Below are 14,057 nucleotides of genomic sequence, written 5' to 3'. Positions count from 1 at the left end.
CTTTTATTGTTCCATGCTGATGTGTTATCCTCCCAATGAAAAGCACAAAAAAATTGATTTTTGCCAAGATCCTATGCTATAGTGCAATAAAAAGATCATTTTTCGCCCATAAAAAGTCATAAGTGGCAAGAGGCCACATGTCTATCAGTGGGTGGGGCCACAACAACTACGGATGAGGCCTATGGCTTCTTGCCACCTAGAACTTTTATGGGCCAAAAATGATATTTTTATTACACTATACTATTTCTCAAAAATTATTTTCATAATTTCTTCATAGACTTATGTGGCATGCAACACATCACTGTCATCACGGGTTAACAAATTAAACGACAAAATTTGATAGACAAAAAAATTTAATTGTTTAATGATTAACATGACTAGATAAGTGTCACGTCAGATCGTAAAGGACTCGTGCTTTCCACAAACTCAAACATACACCATGTTGGAACCAAATTAGGAAGCTTAATTTGCAAGACAACATAAAATAGAATCAAATGCATTTGCTGTAAATGGTAAAGAAACAATTGTATTCCCATTTTTGGCATTCCCAACAGTTTTCTCGTCATTTTTCTTTTGTTTAAAGAACCAAACTACTTTTTACCTCCCTATTCAAATACACTCCACAATAGCTCACCCTTATAGTTCCCTATAACATTAAAATATTATTTGTTTTACTTTTATTTTTATTTTTTTATTTTTTTTGTTTTTTTTTTTTATATTCATTTATTTTGCATAGGAAAGTGTGAAAGAAGAGAGAATGTCATTTTATGATTATAATAAACCATGTAAATTGCTACAGTTGAACCCAATACAACTATAGCAATCCTAATGTCTATGGAAAATATAGAGAAACTACTGTAGGTGAGTCTTTGTGATTTTTTTTAGATTTTCCCTATATATAAGGAAGGAAAGCAGCTTTAAGGTAGCTGCTGAAAATGCTCTTAGATTTATCATTTATCATTTATCGTTTTGGCCGACCGGAGGACGGTTCACGTCCGGTTAATCTGAGATGAGACAATCTAAAAGCATCCCAAAAGGTTGTGACCGCCTTCAGATTGGTATAAAATCAGGACCTTTTTACCCCCATAGTTGGGGTCCTTAAGAATATTATGGTGGGTTGAATGATATTTTTATACATTGAACATAACCAGAACAAATTAATATCCTTTTTTTTTCCTGAACATTATTCAAAGTTACACTAAAAAATTTTCATTTAAGAATCCATTAATCAGTGGGGTTCTTGCCTTCCTCCAACATAATCTTGTGGAGAAGATAAATCGTATCACCAAATCCCTTCATTTAATAAACTTCATGATCAATCAAATCTTGTTTTGTCATTCATTACAAGAACATTGACCATGTTAATTCAATTAATTTGCACAATTTGTTAATTAGATTAAATGTATCTTCGAAAAGAAAAGAGAGTATATATATAGGATGAACATAGTTTTTTTTTAATATATATATATAGCATCCACTTATAATATTTGCTTATTTATGGAATCAAAGGGTTGTCAAAAGCTAACCCATGACTAGAAAAGGATAGTGTAATAGCTAAGATGCTCTTTAGGGCCTTAATTGTGTTATTACCATTGAAAAGTGCTAAGAAGCCAAACAAGTGAACTCAGAAAAAATTTCAAACTGACATGGCAGACCGTGAATGACAGACAAGGGAGATAGAATTGCATTTTTTTATTTTAATTTAATAACCTTTGCAACGTCAGTTTAAAAAAAAATTTAGATTCATTTGTTTGGCTGCCTAGCACTTTTCATTACTATTTTGGGTCATATTTCATTAGGTCTTAAGCGACCGTCTAAATCGCCTGCTAATGGAAGAGCCGGCCATGCAATGTACCAATTAATTTATAAGAGAATGGGTGCAAGTGTCAAGAGATGAAGAGAAGTCAAGATTTTGGGAGTTGCTCAAAACTCGACAGTGTCATGACACCGAGTAGGTTGTACCTTAAAAACTCAAAGAGGTGTTGGTGTAAAAGTTTGAGATAGAAACACAAGAGTCAAAGCCAAAGCAATGCCTTATTATTATTATTATTATTATTATTATTGACCTCTTTGAGTTTTTAGGGGTTAGCATGATAATTACATCTCTTGAGACTTGACAGTAGGTCACTTGGCTACCAAGAAATTTCAAAAGGAAAAGGTTTTTTTAAACCTAAATTTTGACCCTATGACAATTAGGAACCTAAGTTTTTAATTTTGATAATTAAGAGTATGAATTTTGACTCCGTCAAATTTTCTGTCCAATTTTTAATGGTAGAAGTACCAATTGGTTTATTCTCCACGTAAGATCAATGGAATTGTGTTGTGTGTATTAAAAAAGTTATGTCATCATGTAAATAAATAAAAAGTAAAAAAGCTAAAAGAAACAAAAGAGATGGGTGGAGAGTTGATTTTACAATGGTGGTCGGTATTCCTCTACAATAGTGGATGAGGTGACTCCACCCTCACTATTGAGGTGCGGTCACGCAAGCCACCCTAGCTCTTTGGTGGGGTGTGGCCACCTCCCACCATTGAGCTTGTGATTGATCATTATTGAATTTTGATTAAATTGTGATTTTAAAAGCTACCTCATTTTTATATGGACACAAAAGAGACATATAGAATTACTTCACAAAACCTATATAGATGACGAAAGAGGCTGGAGGGGAGATCTTTAATGACAGGTGGAAAAAAAGTGATGTTAGGGTAGAGGAGTGAGGTTATCCTAGGGAGGGTTGTGCCGACATAGGAGGGATAATCAACAAGAGGCGAAGGGGGGTGTCAACAAGATCCCTCTATGGGTGTGGTAGCTGCATTCTTCTATAGCGGTTTAGAAAAACTAGCGTACGTCCATTTTTTTTTTCCTTATAGTGACAAATTTGCTATTGAAATGAAAATTATTTTCCGTTTGAATAGAATCCTTTCCCTACATCAAACACTAGAAAATAAATAAAAAATATTTTACATCAAAACAAACACAATATTAACTGTTAAGCATTTGTGGTTAAAGAGTTTGACATTTTAGAAGATCATGGTTTATACTGACCTTTGGGGGCCATAGCCCCGCCGGTCTACATGTAGTTCTGCCACTTGTTTCAGAACATGCATTTTTTAATGTTATAATAAAATAGAAAATATAAGAGAATAGCAAGGGAGAAGGAGAAGAGTGATTCATTCATAGAAGCCTACATCGGTCCACGACTGAAAAGTGTCTTATAGGAACACATATTCTATATTTATTGAATAAACTCATTATATTTGTAAGAAAGTAGAGTAAAAGAAAGGGATTTGATTAGAAGAAATGACATGAAGACAATATTATTGTGAAAAATATCTTCTAGTATCGAGACAATAATATTCTCACAATCACGACAAAACAAGAGAGATTTATTTGATTTTGGTGGGTGCGGTCGGGAACTTGAGGCCTCAACATAATGGGGGGCAGAGACGATACTGATGTGATTTTGGATTGGAAGATTCAGGAGTCTTGTGGCAGTGGGATTAAAAAAACATAAAATACAATTTAAAAAAATAAAAAAATAAAAAAATAAAAAAAAAGAAAATCAAAGATTGGTGGTTCAAAGCAAAGGGTTGCAGCTTGTGGTTGTGGGTCACTTAAAGTGAGAGTGGTTCGTTGACTCATCAATCCCACAACAATAGGAGGAGATGCTTTTCGGCCTTTGGTTGACTCTCCTTTTTCTTTATCTCCCCCACTTCTCCATTGCAGCCTGCAGTAGTATTCTTACCATTTTCAACCTTTCCTTTTAATGCGGTTTCTGCTTTTAGGTTTTTTCTTTGTTATCAAAACACCTTCTTTTTTTTTTTCTTCTTCTTCCAAAGTCCAAACAACTTTTTAGCTCTTCTCAAACAATTTCCAAGCATGCTTAATTCAAATTTGAACCAAATAAATGGGTATGGATGGCCGGCCATAAAGTGTTCTTCAGCTAATGGGTACGAACAATTTCTGTCAATATCAAAATCTGATTTATAAATAGATAATCTCGGTTTATAAATAGACAAAATATGAGTCTTAATTTCATCGACTTAGAAACAAACATCTCAATATCAAAAAGAGCCAAAACTTATGGGTCTAGACCGATACCCTAACCCCATGAAGGCTTTGGGTCCAAGAAAATGAACCTAGTCAATACGGGGCCAAAAAACCTATTATAACCTAAATTTGATTTACAAGAACCTAGCCTAACTCGTGGGTATCAATTCAGTCAGTATCGGTATAAGCATTTTCACCGACCGAACCGTAAAAGTTGGTTAACCGACTTCATACTATCAAGAAATAGTTTCGACTTTTTCGGTTAATCAATTAATAGATAGTCAGTTAAGTTGGTTATAAGTTTTTACGTTAAATTATCAACTACAGAATCAGTAAATCACATGCTTTTTTTTTTAAAAAAAAAAAATCCATGGAGCACGGACCAAAAGAATAACCACAAATTAATAGGATAAAATAATAAGAAAAATGTACCAGATAAAATTCAAAATTCACTTGAAAAATCAGTTAAGTCAATTAATTGTCGGTTACCAACAAAAACAAATTTCTACCACCTACTGAACCGATATCAAAACAATATTTTTATTTTGCCTACCGACCGCCAAAAGTCAGTTGTCAGTCGGTAGATGGTAAACGATTAATTTGCCCGCCTTTCATGCACTACCCAGTCTGCATAGTAGACTGTATATTATTTCCCTCATGCACTGCCAAGTATGCAGAGGGGACTGTTTATGATATTATATGATTTTTTAACAATGATGTTATTGCATCATCGGTTTCATTATGACAACTGTTCTGATTAAACCAAGTTTTATTTGTTTAGGAAACGAATACATGGAGCCTGGAGCAAACACCTATTCACAATACATTTGGGAAAATCAAATTCGTAATGATTTAGAACACTACTAAATAAAAAGTTATCACAACATGGCTAGCTTATCATCTGAGTAGACAGCATATATATCAGAACCCATACACATTGAATTCTTCAAGGTGTGCAAGTTGTTCAAAGAATACAGAAAATGACACTCAACTCCTATTCCTGTCGAAATCAGACTTAGCTCCAGAATGTGATACAGTAGGGCGGTTTTACAGGTCAACAAGGCATAGAATTAGTTACCTTGCTCCAATGGTGGTGACAGATGATTGGAACAAATTGAATGAATCACAAAGAAGAATAAACAATGTGGAAAGAGAATGAAAACAGGGGAAACTAGGGCCAAAAAAAAAAAAAATTAAACTAAAAGCAACCTTTAGTTAGAAATAACGAGGCAGCCAGCAAGAGAGAGAGGATCTCACCATATATGACTTCAGCCAGCTCATTCACTTAGATTGCAGCTGCGAACGTAGGGATGATCAAACTTAATGTACTTAGTCCAGTATGACCTATATCTTGTCATTCCCAACTCTAGCCAAGGTTTCATATTGCCATTGTAGTGTATGACTGCAGCATTCTCAATCTCTGCACGATCGACGCTTGGATTGTAACCCAAACCAAGCACATGCCATGACTTCTCGAGAGGATGTGTCAGCCCATAAAATGTAATTAGTCCCGGAGGTAATGTCCCAAGCTTCCAAAGTACTCTATCTTCATTCTAAAGCCACCGCAGAAAAAAGAAAAACTCAATAGATAAACAATTATGATATGCAGATTTTTTACAATAAAACTTCATTCTGAGATACAAACATGCTGATTAACCCCAGATTTACGTCAATTTATAAGTCATATGATATATGAAACAAAACAAAACACTGAGGCAGACAAATGCAAGATTTCAAAGCCTCACCATGTTCTGCCACTTGTGATATATGCCGGTAATATCCCTTTTTTTCCACTCCTTTAGATCAAAAACGTTCATCCCATATGCCCACCCACATGCATTTGGATCAAAGTTTCTTGCAATATGTGGATTTGTAAAGTTAAGGTACTTGTCAAAACGGTGAAAGCTCTCACCACAGGTTTCCACTGCACCATTAACCTTTCCACGGAGATTAACAGACCAGAGTCCAGTCAAATCTTTCTGGACAACAATGTCATCATCAAGAAACAGGATCTTATCTAACTTTGGATAAACCTGAGGTAGATAGAACCTCAGATGGTTGAGCATTGAGAGATACTTAGGGTTCCTGTACTTCAAATTAGAAGCACCAGATGAAAGAGTGGTTGGATGGGCGGCTTTGAAATAATATTCTTTCATTGCAGCAGACTCAAGTTGACGCAGAACTGGGCAGTAAGATGAATTAAGCCACTTAAATTCATCAACATTTTCAACATGGATAGTGGCTTTTCCAGGGGGGTTCAACAGAAACCACATATTCATCGCTCCGAAGTTGAGTTTATCGGTGACAACATGAAATACATGTTTTGAAGAGTCCTGCAATGAGAAGCATATTTTAGTCAAGAACGAAAGAGCAAGCAACTCCCTTCTGAGCTTCAGTACAGTAAAGCAAGTTCCCATTACATGGCATCTGTCCAAATATGTGAGGTCCACCAAAAGAGAGGGCCCACTTCAAATAATTTCAATATTACAAAATCATGATCAAACAAATTTTTTAAGTGCCTGTTTAATGTTGTGTTTCAGCATCCTATGTGCAAGTTTAGACCCTTACAGCAGTTTCAAAGCCGTTAGCCTATGTTTAGAATCACATCTTTTTAATTGTGCACTCCAGTGACCCACAATAAGCCACCGATCTATATCTTCAACCCACCGCCGCCCCCCCCCACCCCCTACCACTGTTATTGACCGACTCATTATTACCACCATAGGCACCACCTATAATTCACTCCCAGATTCCCTGACAATTTCTCTTCCAAAAAAAAAAAAAAAGAACAAAAGGAAGAGAACGAAAGCACTCCTACAAAAATCTCTAAAACAGGAAACCCAAACACAAACTCCCATGAATAGACTTTTCATGGCTTGATGTTGCAGATTTAAGCTGAAACAGAGCCATCAGTGGAGATCACTAGGCCTTTTTGTTTCTACTTCAGACATGTCCAAGGTTAACGACCATTTCGGGAATTGCACACATTGGTGGTATCAACAAGGGAATGCACATGGAGCCATAATGCCCTGGTGGTATCACCAAACAAGCTTTTGCATAAATTTTGTTATCTAATGTAACAAGATTCACCATAAACTCTAATGGATTGGTCACATATATGCTCTTTATTTATTATTATTTATTTTATATATATACAAAATATATATTACACAGGTTCAGTTGTCAAAAAGTGCTTGAAAAGCAACGATTTCAGTGCCTCTTTTAAGTCATTTCAATAGTACATAAGTGATTATATGGCATGTAACCAAATACTTTTAACGAGCAGTTCTATTCTTATGGCAGAAGTGTTGTTAAGAATAGAACTTATCAAAAGTTCTATTCTTAACAACACTTCTGCCATGCAATTGCAAAAAATCTTTTCTTTTTTTTTTTTTGATACGTAAATTGCAAAAAAATCTTCCACCCGCATTTATAGAAATCTGATCTTGTGAAGTTCAAAAAAGGAAAACATTATGGAAAGTTCACAGAAATGCCAACACAGGCCTAGAATCATCTCATTCAAAAGCTATCCATAAATCATCTTCAGCAAAAACTCTATAATTGCAAAATCACCTAAAGAACCTAATTATTAGTTAGTGTATATATCTCAAGTGCACTTCGAAACAGAAATAATTATCCATCTGAAGAGCAACCAACTGGAGATCTTATAATATGAAACCACATATACCTAAAATGGCAATCCCATATAAGTCAATCAGGACAATAACTTAATAAGCATCAACCAGGGTGTTCAATATTTTGGAGAGATACCCACACACCCACCACACACACACACTTAAGCCAGTGGAATAGAATAAGACATTGCACATCACCTTGGCATTCATGACAGTTGAGTTGACAACCACTGATGCAGCCAAGACATTGTCTGAGAAGAGAGCATAATGATGAAGTTTTGTATTTTCTAAATTCTCACTTCTGGGGAACCGTCGCTTTTCTGGAGGAAGGAGGTAGTATTCTATGGTTAACCGCATAGATAAGCAGTGGATTGCATTTGGAATGGTCTTGGCAGCTAACTGACTCAGGAATGTGCTCTGCTTTTTCAAGAGCCTAACTTGTTCATCTGCTGACTGAAGCATTGCTCTGAGCTTCCCAGTCACCAACTTGCAGTCATACAGTTGCTCTCTTGCTTTTGACAGAACTTGGCCCATAGCTTTGATTCTCTCGGGTGCACTAGAAACAAATTGAAGAAGGAATAAGGTAACAGGTGCCAAAATTATCAATATACAGGACAAAATAAATGCAGACAGTGAAGCATTCCCAATGACATTAAATGCCCAATACTGTTACCTTTGATGTAGATCAGAATCAGCAGTGGCCTCCCCTAGGGCACGTTGGCTCTCTTTAAGTCGAACTTGTAGTTGTTGGTACAAGTCAACTGTGTTCTTCATCTTCGCGATACTTAAATATACCCTTGCCATTATCATTTGATCCCGCATCAAGCGTACTGTCGAATCAGAGTTCTCATTCTCATTTTCTTTCCTCCATAAGCTGTATTTTCCCAGAACAGCAGAGTCAACTGATTTGGAGCGTTCAATGGCTGCATTCTCAAGTTTTACAGTTGTTTCATCATCCTTTTGCACCAATTCTGATGCACGCTTTTCACGTCTTTTCTCTCGCAATTGCTGCAGAATAGCTTAAAGGAGTATATATCAAAACTCAAGAAGCAATGCAGTTAATACACTGGTACAGCCCATGAAGTGCAAAATCAAAACAATAGAGTCTGTTTGCTATAATTTATAAGTTGAACATGGTGACCAAAACATGCAAGTATCGAGGGATGGTGATTACCCTCCGGGCTAGGTCTGCAGGTTTACCAACAAATTGAGCACGATCATCTGCAGAGGACAATAAAATCAAAAGTAAATAATAAAGTATATCAGCCATATGCAGATGCCACTAGAAAGACATTGAAAACTCAAGATTGAAAGGAAAGTAAAAGCGTATTACATATATCCAGATCCTACGACAAAAAGATATTATCACCTGAGGAATGATCCTTTTTTTCCTTAGGTGTTTCCTTTTTGACATCTGCAGCCACTTGGTTTGGCTTTGAACACAATCACAACCCAAAAACATTAATAAAGCAAAAGCTATTAATTGACAAGCTTTCAGCAGCACAAAAAGTGTACAAGAGATAACAGTGGTTTCAAGCAGAAGTATAAGAGTCATCCTAACCTCAGAAGTGTCAACAACTGAAGTCTTGGCCCCAAAGACTTTCCATGAAGCAGACAAGTTGTTTTTCTTAAATATATCAAGACTCAAAGGCCCCATGTCACTTGTGCTGGCTGTGACAGCATGAATGACCTAAACAGCAGATATGATCAGTGTGTCAGCTAGTAAGGAAAACTACTAGATTTGACATGTTGCAATACAATACAAAAACAAAAACTACCACTACTTATTTTAATAGAGACGTGGATAGCTAAATTACCTCTTTTGTGAAAATAGATTTGACATGTTGCAGTGCCAGCCTTTCTCTCCAATCCACATTCTGCACCACTCATTCGAAAAAAGTTCAGGTAAAGAAAAAGAAGCAGACAGAAGCCATTATAGAAAAAAATATGCAATCAGTAGTGTACTAGAAATGGACAAATGGATTCTCGATTCTGATCAATAGCTCGCCTAATGGATTCTTCAGCAGCTCCAGGGGTTTGAGACAAGGGGACCCTTTATCTCCTCTGTTGTTCGTTTTTGTTATGGAAGCTCTAAGCAGAATGATTTCAGCGGCAGTGAACGGGGGTTTTATTGAGGGATTTCAGGTCGGTAATATTACTACGTCTCATCTTTTGTTTGCGGACGATACCTTGATTTTTTGTAATGCTAGGCCTGCCCAGCTTCGGTATTTGAGGAGTGTGTTTCTGTTGTTTGAAGCTGTTTCCGGGTTGAAAGTTAATTTGGCCAAGTCGGAGATAATTCCAGTGGGGGATGTGGTTCAAGTGGACAGGTTAGCTGAGATTCTGGGGTGTGGGGTTGCTTCATTGCCTGTTAGGTACCTTGGTTTGCCGTTAGGGGCCTCTTGCAAGGCTACACATATTTGGGATGGAGTTATTGAGAAGATAGAACGTAGGTTGGCCGGGTGGAAAAGATCTTATCTGTCTAAGGGGGGGAGAGTAATGCTTATTAAGAATACTCTCGTCAACTTGCCGACGTACTATTTGTCACTCTTTCCCATTCCAGGTAGTGTTGCAAAGAGGATTGAGAAGTTGCAGCGGGACTTTTTATGGGGGGGTCTAGGCGATGAGTTCAAGTTCCACCTGGTGGAGTGGGCGAAGGTTTGCACCCCGATGAAGGAGGGAGGTTTGGGTATCAGGAACCTTAGGGTCTTCAATCGCGCCCTCTTAGGGAAGTGGTTGTGGCGTTATGGGTTAGAGAGAGATTCTTGGTGGAGGGCTGTGGTGAATGCGAAATTTGGTAGTCTTTGGGGAGGGTGGTGTTCCTTGGAGCCGGGTGGTCCTCTGGGGGTGGGGTTATGGAAGAACATCAGGAAGGGGTGGGCCAATTTCCAAAGGTTTACTCGATTTCAGGTAGGGGAGGGGTCTAAGGTGCGCTTTTGGCACGATCTGTGGTGTGGTGATTTGGCTCTCAAGCATGCCTTTCCAGGTTTATTTAGCATTGCCTGCGCTAAGGATGCTTCAGTGGCGGAGCATCTGGAGGTGTTGGGTGGCACTAACCAGTGGAATGTGAGCTTTTCTAGAGAAGCGCATGATTGGGAGGTGGAGGTGTTGGCTTCTTTTTTCCAGGTGTTACATGCTGCTCAAGTGAGGCGAGGGTATGAAGATAGGTTGTGGTGGAATTCTTCCAAAAGAGGCCGATTCAAGGTCAAGCTCCTTTACGCCGCCTTGGCGAGTCCTGTTGGGGGAGGATTTCCGTGGAAGAGTGTGTGGCGTACCCAAGCTCCTCTGAGGGCGAGTTTTTTTGTGTGGTCGGCGGCTTTGGGAAAAATTTTGACTCTGGACAATCTTAGAAAGCGACGGGTGATTGTGACAAACAGGTGTTGTATGTGCAAGAAGTCCGAGGAGACGGTGGATCATCTTCTCCTTCATTGCGAGGTAGCTTATACTTTGTGGAGCACCTTTTTCGGTCGGTTTGGGTTGTCTTGGGTGATGCCAAAGAGGGTTTCGGATTTACTCGCTTGTTGGTGGTCTTCGGGGAGGAGGGAGAGTGCCGCGGTGTGGAAAATGGTGCCTACGTGCTTTTTTTGGTGTCTATGGAGGGAAAGGAATAATAGGTGCTTTGAGGATATGGAGGGGACTTGGGAAGACATTTTAGCCTCTTGCTTTCAAACTTTGTATCTTTGGACCGTTGCGCATGTCTTTCCTGTTTCGATTAGTTATGATGATTTTCTTCTTCGTTTTTCTCCTTCTAGTTAGGTGATCCTATTGTATACTTCCAGTGTACCTTGGGGCGCCTTTACGCTTTTTAATAAAACTTCTTATTACTTATAAAAAAAAACTAGAAATGGACAAAGATCGGAAAAGACTACTACCTGTTTACTGGTACCAATTGAAACATCATCTCGATCTGCAACAACTAATAACAACAATAATCATTTTAAGTATGCATATATACACAATTAGAGACGAGTAGACATACAGAACAGAAATCCAAACTCATGCAAAGGCTTGTATACTATTACATGCTACTCTGTTCATGATTTTAGTAAATTACATAGTGAAGACACAAAATTAATCCTTCGGGTCTTGAATGTAGTTTGCAAGGGCAGTAGTACATATTATGGTAACTTTACTAGCGAGTGTACTGATCTGCATAAATGATCTTCAATTATTGAATATAATGTTGGACCTCATGTGAACTTCATCATAGAATAATATTGATCACAAAGTTTTCTACTCGTACTTTTATCATTGATTGAAGTTAGGTTGGCTACAAGACTCATTACCTCCACTTTTACCATTACCACATAGGTGAGATAAATATAGGGGATCATAACCTAAATGCCACCGTACACCATCAGCATGACATCTAGTAGCAACTAGTAAACACGCCACATTGACATTCCTAAAGGTCCCTATACATAATTGTTGTGAAAACCCTATTCCACTTTTCATCTATCGAAAGCAAAACCCACCCACCCTTAGCTGTGAAAATCAATAAAATGACTGCCTAAATCAACTTAATGCCATCGATGCACTGAAAATAGCCTCCTTTCAGAAATATCTAGCGCTAAATATCCATCAATGAGCATTCATGGTTATTAAGACTCAAAAACAAATACATCCTATCCCCTATCCAAAACTTTGAGCATTGTTTCGAGCATCACTACCTGAAAAACATACAGCATTATTCTCAACTCAAAGAGCTAGAGCATAATTTTCTCGTTATTCAATTTGCCTTTCGGGAAAGTACCAAAATACGAAAACACAATCAGTACGAAAATACTAATTTGAGCCCCTAATATGCAATAGAGTTTGATTAAGTGAGATCTAGAAATTAACCTCCCACATTTGAAATAGACAATTGAGAAGTAGAGCAAAGGTTTGAGAACTGACCAGTGACGCGGAGTCCTCGGCCGACGAAGAAAACCAACGGCACGAGCAACGCAAAGACAATGAGAATTGCTAAAGGGAATCGAGATCCACCGCCTCTGCTTCTGTGGAGGCCCGCGCCGGAAATTCCCCGGTTCATCGCCATTCGCCGAGGAAAACCTAAAGTTAATACAAAAAGAAGGTAACTCAGAGAGAGAGAGAGAGAGCAGGAAATTACAACATTGCCACTAGAGAGAGTGCGTGTATTTACGAGTGGGAATTGCGTGGATGTACCGGTGAATTGGGAGGCTTTATGGTGCTTCTTCCTACTCCAAATCCATCAGATGAAGAATGCAGAGGGCGTGATTGGGATTGAAGAATTTAAGAAGGTCACGAAGCTTCAATGTGAAGAGAGAGACTGTGATATCTTTTCGTAAACTGCTTAAAAATGCGTTAATTCCGTTGCCCTAAATCCCTCCCAGCGAGCGAGAGACTCAGAGAGAGAGAGAGAGAGAGAGAGACAGGTATCTTTACTTTTTGGGGGTTTTGATTTTGATTATGATTTTTCCCCGTGTTTGTCTTCTTCGATTAGTGCTGCTTCGATAACGGAACGAAGATTGCTACTACGACGTCGTTGTCACCTAGCTGGATAAGGGCGTCATAGTCGTACTACTACGACTACTACCGTGTTCATGGCTTCTATTTCTTTCTATCGACACTTCCCTTATCTTTAAAGTTTAATGAGCGAGAGATTAAATATCAAAACATTTATTAATTAGTTTGAATTAAGCAACATGTTGGCCGGGTGGGTGGGGTCTGTTTGAGACTTTGTTAATGGACAACCGACCTTTGATTATTAATTTATTATTATTAAATCGGTCGAGCAATCCAAGACGATTTCTTAATTTCTAAGTCTTTTTTATCTTTTACGTAAGACGACTTTGAAACTCCACATGCATTTTAAAAATGCTTCTCTAAATCAACTATTATAACACACAAATGTAAATTTAAAACTCAAACGCTCCTTTATCTCAATTTAGATTGAACAAAATTTTATTTCAAACTAAATTAGAGAATTTGTTTTTGTTTTGTTTTGTTTTGTTTTTTTTCGATATGTTCTTATGCATTTTTAATAAAATTAATAAATCATGTGTCGTAATTTGAATAGACTGAATTAAAAGAATAAAAAACTTTATTCTTTGTTTACTTAATCATTCATTGAAGAGTAATAACAGAAATAAGTAATTATGTAAGTATGACTTTTATCTCCCGAAAGTATTGAGACTTTTATAAAATCACTACTAAATTTGTTATGCATTACTATTGAATTTGATTCAATGATAATTTTAAAAGTCATATATCACACTTGATGGATAAATTAAGATAAAATTCTTATTTACATTTTTATCTCATAACTATCTCACAATGCAAACATAACAATTTCAACAAATACTTGGATCAGTTTTTGTTTAGGTGCAACTGCTATAGTTTTTCAATAGTCT

General features: G+C 37.4%; 1 protein-coding gene across 2 annotated transcripts; it reads right to left on the bottom strand.

The window, feature by feature from the left end:
* Positions 1-4,916: 4,916 nt before the first annotated feature.
* LOC132186042 (polygalacturonate 4-alpha-galacturonosyltransferase) lies at positions 4,917-13,151 on the bottom strand. Of its 2 annotated transcripts, none has more exons than XM_059599822.1 (11): positions 12,827-13,151; positions 12,580-12,735; positions 11,556-11,590; positions 9,501-9,560; positions 9,245-9,373; positions 9,053-9,116; positions 8,858-8,904; positions 8,357-8,691; positions 7,882-8,239; positions 5,794-6,381; positions 4,917-5,601 (listed from the first exon to the last, which is right to left on the bottom strand). In XM_059599822.1, the coding sequence occupies exons 2-11, from the start codon at positions 12,719-12,721 to the stop codon at positions 5,326-5,328; spliced, it is 2,034 nt and encodes a 677-aa protein (XP_059455805.1). In that variant the 5' UTR covers positions 12,722-12,735; positions 12,827-13,151; the 3' UTR covers positions 4,917-5,325. The 2 variants fall into 2 exon arrangements, with proteins under 2 accessions (XP_059455805.1, XP_059455804.1); XM_059599821.1 differs by having other exon boundaries at positions 11,556-11,599; positions 12,827-13,150.
* Between the last annotated feature and the right edge of the window lie 906 nt (positions 13,152-14,057).

Source organism: Corylus avellana, chromosome ca7 (genome assembly GCF_901000735.1).
Source record: "Corylus avellana chromosome ca7, CavTom2PMs-1.0".
Lineage (NCBI taxonomy): Eukaryota > Viridiplantae > Streptophyta > Magnoliopsida > Fagales > Betulaceae > Corylus > Corylus avellana.
This window is presented reverse-complemented; position numbering and strand designations above follow the sequence as displayed.

Coding starts and splice junctions, on each gene's coding strand:
- LOC132186042 (XM_059599821.1), bottom strand. CDS start 12,721: ATGGCGATGAACCGGGGAATTTCCGGCGCGGGCCTCCACAGAAGCAGA. Junction 9,117..9,244: donor CAGTTGTTGACACTTCTGAG/GTTAGGATGACT, acceptor TTGTGTTCAAAG/CCAAACCAAGTGGCTGCAGA. Junction 6,382..7,881: donor CAACTGTCATGAATGCCAAG/GTGATGTGCAAT, acceptor TTCTCATTGCAG/GACTCTTCAAAACATGTATT.